A 10,236-nucleotide genomic window follows, 5' to 3' on the forward strand; every position below is an offset into this window, starting at 1 on the left:
AAATCGCACACCTGCCGTCTTTCCCGGGTGCCTCGCGGCTCCCCCACCGCAGGGACGAGGCGACCAATCAGCGCGCGCGGCCGGCGTGACGTCACAGCGCCGCCGGTCGGCGGATAGTGAGAGTAGCTGCCCGCCGCGGACCAGCGTCGTCCACTGTCGCGCACGCTCTACGGCAGCGGGGGGGTGTCCTGCGGATAGCTCCGTTCCAGGTTACGCCACCCTGCGACTTCGCGAGCGTTCCAGACCGGGTGAACGAACCGGATGCGCTCGAGCTGTTTATCCGGCGCCTCGGCCGAGTGACGACAGTGCTGATCCGGATCCGGCGGTGAGCGGCGGGTCCGTGACCGAGCTGGGCGATCTGACAAACAGAGCGGCAGACCGCGCCGCCGGTGGCACACATCTGTCCAGGACGAGTCCCGCCGCTGCGGCGACAGTCACGGCGCGCCACCTCCGCGAGCGAGCGGAAACGGCGCAGCGAGGGCTTCGCAGAGCTCTTGAAGCTTCGGGTGAGTGTGAACTCGGCGCGAGTTCAAACTTCCCCGCCGACGAGACCATGAGTGTAACAGACGTGCGGTGGAGCAAGAGCGCGGCGCGGAGCGCGCGCCTCGCCTCGGCAGCCTCTCCGACGACCACAGGACCGCGGCGCCAGCGGCCGGCGAGGTCGCTGGCTGCTGCGCTCGCTCTCCTCGCCGCTGCAGCGGCCATCGCGCCACCGACCGCCGCCGCCGACGCGGGCGCCCTGACAGCGCGCGTGGCGGCTGACCTAGCCGCGCGCAACATCACCGCCTGCGACGAGCACCTCTGCCACGCGGAACGCAAACGGCCGCGTCTGGAGGAGGACTGGGACGACCGCGGCTGCGTTTGTGACCAGGCGTGTGTGGCCTACGGCGACTGCTGCCGCGACTCCACGGCGGCAGGCGCGCCGCGGGAGGACATCGTCTGCCACCGCCTGCGGCACTACGACGGCATCTACATGGTGTCGGCGTGCCCGGCCGACTGGGAGGACGAGGCGGTGCGGCGGACTGTGCGCGCGGCCGGCGCCGCTCGCCCGCGATCCGTTCGCCGGCCTGCCGGTCAGCAATCCGCGGAGTCGTCTCACCTACCGCAACTACTACTGCGCCATGTGCCACGGCGACGCGGCCGGGGCCGTGTTCTGGCAGCCCAGGGTCGAGTGTCCGACGCTGACCGCGCGTGTGCGCAGTGAGCTGAACGTGACCGAGCACTTCGCCATGGAGAACCTCCAGCGGAACGCGCAGGGCGAGTGGGGCGTGCCGCTGGGCGAGGGCGCGCGCGAGACGTTCCACGTGTGCGAGATCGACCCGTTCTTCGGCGAGACGGTGGAGTTCTTCGTGCGCCGGTGCCGCGTCAGCGTGGACACGTGCGCGGCCAACTGGACCGGCGACCAGGAGGTGGCCGCGCTCTGCGCCGCCTACAACGCCTACGTGTACGACTTCGACAACAGCGTGTACCGGAACCCGCACTGCGCGCTCTGCAATCACGTGCCGGCCGAGCAGCAGTTCTGTGTGAGACGGCCAATGTTCCGCGCCTCCTTCGGCAACACGTTCAACACGCGATCCTTCTCGATCCTGCTGGACATCGGCGACCGCTCAGGCAGCGAGGACGTTGGCGCCGTCAGCGTCTGCTCCAGCAATCAGCTCTGGGATCCCTTCTTCAGGAAGTGCCGCGGCGTGGTGTGCGACGCCGCCGGCTACCAGCTGCAGGACGGCGCGTGCGTCCGGGATGAGGCGAGCACCGGCGCCGGCGCCGCCACCAATGGCTCGGACTTCACCCGGCAGATCACCAACGACACGACGGCCACGTCGTTCCTGCTCTGCCCCAAGTACTACCTGAATGCGTCAGAGTACGAGGTCGCCGAGAACGACACCATCTACGTGCCGCTGTACGACCGGACGTACCGGGCCGGCGAGTACGAGCTGCGCGAGGGCGAGCTGGTGGTCTGCGCGGTCAGCAGCGATCTCAGCAAGTTTGACCTTGTGCTCTCGTACATCTCGCTGGTGTGCTTGGCCGCCTCGGTGCTGTGCCTGGCGCTGCACCTGGTCGCCTTCTGCCTGGTGGCGGAGATCAGGAATCTGTCCGGCCGCAACCTGGCCTCGCTTAGCGTCTGCCTGCTGGTCGGCTACCTCTGCTTCCTGGCGCTGGCGACGCAGGAGCCGGGCAGCGCCGGCTGCACCGCGCTCGCCGTCGTCATGTTCGCCGCCTTCGTCGCGTCCTTCTTCTGGATGAACGTCATGGCCTTCGACGTCTTCACAACGCTCAGGTGAGGAGAGTTTTCTGGGGACAGCGCACCCTGCGCTGGAGGCGGTCTGTGCTTGGCTCGGTAGAGTCGTATTTGACGTCAGAGTCAGCAAGCATTTAGAGTCAGGGTGAAATTGATTCGTTTCGTACTTCTTTGTGTGTCTGAGTTGAGTCAACCAAATGATCGGGAAGTCGACTCAAGTGAGAACCGTAAGCAGCACGATATGTTTGCGGTCTGACGCACCATATATATATGTGCACCATTTGGAACAGTCACACGATCACATGTTGTGCAGACTTGTGCTTGACTCCAGCAAAATCGAATCCGACTCCGACACTGACTCCAGTTTGACCCGGATCAGATTCGGCTTCGGCTGTACGGATTTTTCAGCTCAGTTGGATTCTGAATTTGTTCACGTGGCTTGCAAAAGAATCAGAGTTGCTTCGACCCCACTTTGAAAGTGCTCGACTCGCAAAATAATTCAGCCCCAAACTCTAGGTCGTTTACACGTTCGGCTTAACATTGCAGTAAGTGGTTCACCTAGTTAGAATGCAATAACATCAAATATAACATGATGATTTGCCTGCGCTGCAGGAGGTAGAACTGGAATATTGAAGGTGTAACTGCCCAACCCCCAAGTTGGCATAGCTTGACAGACGTGTGGCTTGTTGTTTTGCACTTGCGCTGTTACTAGTGTGCACATTGATTTGTTCCTATACCCTCATATGGATACATTGTTATAGCTTTGCAGCTCTGCCCCACAAAAAATTAACTAGAATGCTATGGTACGGGTTGAATTATAATAATAGGCCCACATACACACATCCATGCATATCGAAGCAAACGTGATTGTGAAATTACTTAGGTAATGACCTGCCGTATCTTTGTAAAACAAGAACTTTGTGCAGATTCATGTCCGGAATAAAACTGATGCAACAAGGCAGATTCCAGCACAGACCTGCTGCTCGGGAAACCCAGCGAAAGTGAATTACATGAAACGTGGCCCATTGTAGTGGATGCATGTTTTCTTTGTAACGTGCGGTCTTTCATCCACCGCGATGCGTTCCGCAGCGTTTGAGCAAAAAGACACGTACGCAGTTTGTGACGTTAGCGGCGAACTGCAGCTGGAAATTATGGTTTAGTCTCAGGTTAACCTAGAATTTATGTTCACGCCACCAGCCTAAAAACCCAGGACGTTGGTATTCCGATGTGTCATATGCTTGCCTTTGTCAGCATCGCATCCACTCAGTGTAACAACCAAACAAAGTCAAAAAGCCCTTGTGGATAGCAGTTCTGCCTCGGCTCGCCTAAATTGAGCCGGAGAGCTACCAGATCCGTGAAGGTAACACTTCTGCCCCGGCTCGCCTAACTTGAGCCGGGGCGCTGCCAGATCCGTTTCGGTAACACTTCTCGCAGCTTCACCAGAACATCCGCCGGCTCCCCCCAAAACGGCGCTTTGGTGCCACACGGCCACGTCTTGTGGTGCGCCTTTCACCCCTATCGTCGCCTCCTGTCGCGTCACCTTCAAACCCTCCCGACACTCTGCGCGGCGTTGCCTCGACACTTCATCACTTCCGCAGTGCTCGCCGCTGTGTGCTGAGATAACATCGCGTCACCAGGGATGACGAAATCGCCGGAAAGGCATCACGCTCCACTCGATGTTCAATTGGGCTATGTGGTCCAAAGGAATCTGCGGGTTGGTTGTACCGCCCAATTAATTGTTTGTGCTGTAACAAACCGTTCACATCATTGTGCGGAGATAGCACACGTCTCAAGGAGTTAGAGTTATTGCGGTGATGAAATGCATTTTATTGATTAAAAAAAACATCACATTGCTTTCTATCGGATGCTGACATACCCACAAAAGATTCCTTTTCCAAGTTTTGATATTTGTTTGACGTTTCGTTATCGGCAGAATGTTAAGATAGTGAATAGAGTGTTGAAAATGAGAGGACAGTCATGACGTACCGTTTTCTAGGTCATATTTACTCAAATCCTGTCCAACATTTTTACAATACGACTTGCTTTGTAGCCACCGAAACGGCCGATGACTTTACGCGTTGTCCAGCTGTCATCGAGCGGAATCACGGTGCCCACCTGTGGCCCAATCCATCCCTGTCCCGCCGGCCACATGGCCCTGGTGTACCGAGCCGTTCCACATCCGCTCTGACGCTGAATACCGAAGCATGTGCTGGACGCGAGTCTCGGTGCATTCCAGTGTCGGTGGCATCGGCTGAATGGCTCCATTCGCTGACCTTTCTGACCTTGATCCGCCCGAAAACACCGGCTGCTGGACGGCCACCGGGCGTATTTGCCCGCCAAAGCGGTGTCGGCTGAAACGATATGATGTTTGGACCGGAACGTTTGTCGGGTGTGCACGTGCTGTGTCAATCACCCAGCAGTGTTGCCGTGAGCCTGGCTGTTGGCTCCTATGGTGGAGGCGGTGACATTAACTATCTTTTGCTCCGCTCTTCCAGACTTTTACGTTATAGGTGATGCTTATGGATGTAGTCGGCGTCTGTGATGGGGCAGGCCACAAACAACAAAAGTAGAGATGCATCAAGCGGCACCAGTCGATTTCATTTCACGTAGACTATGGAGACAACTACTGCTAGAGATCAATGCATCCTATTTGGGACCTGAAGCGTAAACCGCTTTTGGTATCTCACATAGACAACACATAAGCGCCGTGATATGCCCGACATGGTCGTAACAGAACTTCCTTCACTCCTCAGGAAGGCGACTACAGAGCTGCGGGTCCGCAGTGGCCAGCACATGCGCCGATACGTCCTCTACAGCCTCTACGTCTGGGCCATGACCACGGCCGTGGTGGTGGCGGCCGTGCTCGCCGAGAACTCGGCGGCGATCCCCGACGCCTACCGGCCGGGCTTTGGAGACAGAGTTTGCTGGTTCAGCCGACGGAAGGCGCTGATGGCCTTCTTCGCAGCGCCCCTGGCGGCCGTCATGGGAGTCAACGTGGTGATGTTCGTCGCCAGCGCACATATGATCCGATCGACGACCAAGTCCACGGCACATATGACGTGTGGCCCCTCCCAGGTGTGTACAGCTGCTGGCACCGCCCGATATGACGCGTGGCCCCTCCCAGGTGGTACAGCTGCTGGCACCGCCCGATATGACGTGTGGCCCCTCCCAGGTGTGTACAGCTGCTGGCACCGCCCGATATGACGTGTGGCCCCTCCCAGGTGTGTACAGCTGCTGGCACCGCCCGATATGACGCGTGGCCCCTCCCAGGTGTGTGCAGCTGCTGGCACGGCATGCACTGCCGGTGGTGCTCCCCGAGACTGTATATCCGGTGCAGAGCAGCGGTGCAAATGATGTATTCCACTGTTCAGGCCTGAAGGCTTAAGTCAAAAAGCATTACTAGGTTACACTTAGGTCAATCCCCATTACTAGACCTTTGCAAGCACGTTGTATTGGCTCCTTCGCCATATGAACAGTATCGCAAGCACAGGCATTACTCAGATGTTTTGTGAGGCCACAGTTCTCGTTTTACAGTGTGCACTCAAATATGCACATTTGTAGGGAGGAACGGGTACCAGTTGCGTTATCAGCATTTGTTCCTTCGCTCTGTTACATCCCATGGATTCTTTTTGGGCATTTTCGTGATTTTGCTGTCCTGGAACTTATCGTACCGCGCTGAGTCCAGCTGAGCGACGCCGTCCTCTGACCAAGCGTTAAAACAGCGCCTGCTCTAGCCCAGTCCCCTGACTTGTAGGTGATTCCCGTGTAACCCCGCCCAGTCCGGTCGGTATGTTCCTTCAAACCCTGTCCCCTGTCTGACAAATGAGCCCGTGCAACCCCGCCCCTGTCCGGTCGGTATGCCCCTTCCAGCCCTGTTCTCTGTCTCTGTTCTCTGTCCGACAGATGAGTCCCGTGTAACCCCGCCCCTGTCCGGTCGGTAGATTCCTTCCATCCGTGTCCCCTGTCCGACAGATGAACCCCCTGTAACTCCGCCCCTGTCCGGTCGGTAACCCCTCCCATCCCCGTCCGTGTCTGACGCTGGACCCCCAGTAACCTGGGCCCCTCATCCGGCAGGTGAACCTGCGCCTGTACTCGCGACTGGCCGTCATCATGGGCCTTTCGTGGGTGGTGGGCCTGGCCGCCGGTTGGCTCGACTTCCCGCCGCTATGGTACGTCTTCGTCGTGCTCAACACCCTGCAGGGCGTCTTCATCTTCTGCTCGTTCACGATGGCGGACAAGGTGCGGGACCGGGTGCGGCGGCGCGCCAGCAGCTGGGTGTCGGCCCCCAGCTCGCGGGGTCTCGCCTCCGACTCCCACGTGAACACCGACTCCAGTGGCCTCTCCGTCACCAAGACCAGGCTGTAGGGCCGCGACGCTGACGCCAGCGCCAGCGACAGCAGAACTGCCGGCAGGACACGGCTCCACGCACGCCGATGGCTGAGGATGAACTCCTCATGATGGACTTCAGCGGACTCATGATGAACTCCAATGGACTCATAATTAACCCCAGCTGACTCATGATGGGGTCCAGTGAGTTCGTGATGGAGTCCAGTGGACTCACGATGGACTCCAACTGCCTGAGAGTCACAACAACCCAGGGAGTAACCCTTTTGCCTGGGCGCGCGTTGCCAACATGGTCAAGTGCGTACAGCGGGTCTCTGGATTGGCCGTCCCTGTCAGCCCGACAACTGAGAGGAAAAGCGCTCAACCGGCAGCACCGAACACATGCGCCGCGAAACACACGGCGTTTGACAACAGCCGGCTGCCGGGATGCATCGGCGATGGGCTGTGTCCGTACGCGGTCAGGGACGGTGACACGGGTGCCACGGGCCTTTTGACAGGGAGAGGTGGTTGAGGCCCTTCCAGCATCACAGGCTCCGTGCTGCCGACCGAGAGGAACGCTTGTTACCTCCCCGGGTCTCCACTGGCGCTCCCTCCCCCTCATTGCCGTCGAGTGTACAGGTCACGGAATACCCGGGGGATATTTTGATGACAGCTGTGAAGCTCTGCATTAGTCATCTGTAGAGCGTGACGTGATGTGACGTGACGTTACGGGGTCGGACGTGACGTGTCGTGACGGGTAGGTGCTAGAAAAAGCTTCCGTGTTTTAATGACTGCGCTGTATACTCTTAAGCGAGTCCTTGCGGAGGTCTGTGGCAAAGTTCACCCGTTCTGCTGTGAGTTGTATCTGAAACACTGGGAAGCTGAACTCAGGGGACGCTGTTTTTGCTTGTGTGCGTGAAACAAATATGCGGTGAGAATGATAGCTACCCCGCAGTACCTTCATCTGTTGCTCTGGCTGCAAACTTTACCGAATACGGAATCAAAAACGTTTGCGTGGAACCAAATCCCATCATTTTATTGCATGTATAAGGTCGATGTTGCCGCCAGTTTTCTGATCTACAACATGATGTCTTTTGTGTGAATATTGTGCGTTATCACTGCTGCATAGCGTTCTAAGCCCCAGTAACTGCACAAATGGAAGTAGTTAGAGCTTGCAAGTGTCGAGCAATCGTGGAGACAATAGAACAGACTAGGTGTAATCGTAAAGCTTTCTTCAGACGAGTTGTCTGGGTTATTGTGCGTCTTGTGCGTCGGACATATGCAGCTGCATTATAGTCGCGAGCTGTATTGTAATATACCGTCGTATGCTCTGATGTAGCTGTAGTATGTGGTAGGATGTAGTAGCCGGTATTGCATGAGCAGGGTCTTCTGCCTCCCTGAACATGGGATGGGAGGGTGGTCCGTGATCCGGCCTGCGTGACAGCGGAAGAGGTCCTGGTCCAGCCCGCGTGACAGCGCAGCGTAAGGCCTTGCCGCCGTTGCTTGATGTAGCTCATCTGATCAGATGTTTTGTGGAGGCCAAGTAGGCGGCGCTCTGGGGTGTCCCACCCTGCGGACCGGTGCTGTAGCAAGGTGTCGAACTGTAACTCTTCCGCGCTTTTGCTGCGAGCTAACTGAAACTTTTGTGTGTTGCGTAGTCTCAGCTGCAGCGTATGGACACGTTTTGTGGTGTTTAACTTGGCTTGTTTTTCTTGCATTCGTGTTCGTTGTCGTTTTACCTCAGCGAGCGTGTCAGTGTTTTTTGTTCAATATGAATACCCTTGGATACACGTCTGTCTGCCAGTTGCCAGACCTTTACTTCTGACTCCCTGCACCTACAGAGAAGAGATACACAAGATATCCCTTCCGTTCCACATTTCGCGGGATGCGCTTTTGGGGGGGGGGGGGGCATGTGTACACGCGCCCCTCTCACACAGCCGTCCCTGGTTCCTGAAGAAGTGAAGTAGCAGTGACTAGGCGGCGAAACTTGAGTGGTTACATGGTAGTGCGCATGGGTGTTTTTGAAAAGGATTGGGGGAGGGGCAGAGTCTTGAAAGTCACTATAGGGAAGAGGTACGAAAAACTTCTCAAATTAAGTCCGTTTATGTTCTTGTTTTCTGGCTATCCATTATATATATATATATATATATATATATATATATATATATATATATACATATACGAAGTATACTAACAACGCACCTTTTAGGTTTATGTGCGTAGCTACAGAAATCACATGGGAGCCTGGCAGTTTGCATCAGGTTCACGCACTCCTTTGAACTGAGCGGTGCAGTTGCACCTCTCTCCTGCACACTGAAAATGAAATCTGGTCACAGTTTTCCTAGCATGCTTACTATACTGCAGTAACTGTTTGATGAACTTATTCATACTTCACAAGAGGAGTGTCCACAATATATCTGGCATCGCATCCCGTTTACACGAAGGTTCTCAACATGCAAAGTTTAATGGATAAAACACATGCATTTCAGTTAATGTAAAACCAAACATATGTACCACTTCACTCATCACTTCAGAAAATAATTTTCAACGTTTCTCCAAAAGGCTTAGGCAGATGCCTTCCTCTTGATAAAACCTTCCCCGCTCACTTTATCAAACACGCGTTGCAAGCCAGCTGCACTTCTGGAAGACATTTCCAAGCTGTTGTGTCACTGAAGGGAAAGTGACTCTTACCCACTTCAGTTCGAATGTATGGCAAATGAAACGACCATAACGTAAATGTCATACGTAACGCACGTTGATTGGAAAAGCGTTGCAAGTTGAGCTGGCAGCCAGGGACCATGTTTGTCTGGAAAGGCTCAACCTAATACAACCATTATACCAACTACCATGATAGCCCTGACCACGCGAGATCTCAAGCCGTAGAACCAAAACACCGATGCCCGGCGTTGCAGTCTCTGTAGGCCGCGCGGCGTCGTCCCGTTGCTAATGTTAGGCGGTGGCCAATGAGCGTACGAAAATGGCAACGTTTCTGAATGAAAACCCTTGAACGCTTTAGGATGTCGATTCGTACGTTTAGAAGGTAGTCCGGGAGCATGCTTCACCTGCGCAATTTGCCTATATACTGTAGAAACCAGGGACGCAGCCGGAGCGTTGGCAATGGGAGGGCGCAGGGTTGACTAAGGGCCTCTTGATAGTAAAAGGCCCCGCCCCACAAAAAATCACCGGTTATGGCCCATTTGGTAATGAGGACACATTTTCCTTAGGTATTGTATATAGTGATATTATTATGTAAATATTATATATATATATACATATACATATACATATATATATATATATATATATATATATATATATATATATATATAGGCAACAAAAACCTCGTTGTCAGGCGATGCAGTCTCCTTAATCCGCGCACTGTCGGCCCCGTGGCAAACATACGGCTGTGGCCAACAGGTGAAGGAAAATAATGATGCATTTGTAAGAAGCGCTTTTTGACGTTTTTGGACACAAAATCATGCATTCTGGACGTACATTTCACCTGTGCGGTTTTTAGATTGATGACGATAGCGTTTTTGTCTCTACATCACGGCGAAGTCATGCTGGAGTCTGGTGGTGGAATTGGAAGATTAAAAGTCAAATCCCTGCTTTCCGTGCTACTGCTAATGTTAGTCAATCTGTGCCGAGGTTACCCTCAAAATTGCAAGTAAAGA

General features: G+C 55.0%; 1 protein-coding gene across 1 annotated transcript; it reads left to right on the top strand.

The window, feature by feature from the left end:
* Window positions 1-1,032: 1,032 nt before the first annotated feature.
* On the top strand, window positions 1,033-7,976 carry LOC119113850 (G-protein coupled receptor Mth2). The gene is made up of 4 exons (XM_037238075.1): window positions 1,033-2,278; window positions 4,993-5,314; window positions 6,314-6,609; window positions 6,644-7,976. Exons 1-3 carry the CDS (start codon window positions 1,122-1,124, stop codon window positions 6,602-6,604), a joined length of 1,770 nt encoding a protein of 589 aa, XP_037093970.1. The 5' UTR covers window positions 1,033-1,121; the 3' UTR covers window positions 6,605-6,609; window positions 6,644-7,976.
* Window positions 7,977-10,236: the final 2,260 nt, after the last annotated feature.

The sequence above is a fragment of the Pollicipes pollicipes genome, unplaced genomic scaffold (genome assembly GCF_011947565.3).
Source record: "Pollicipes pollicipes isolate AB1234 unplaced genomic scaffold, Ppol_2.1 Scaffold_7262;HRSCAF=8765_pilon_pilon_pilon, whole genome shotgun sequence".
Taxonomy (NCBI): domain Eukaryota; kingdom Metazoa; phylum Arthropoda; class Thecostraca; order Pollicipedomorpha; family Pollicipedidae; genus Pollicipes; species Pollicipes pollicipes.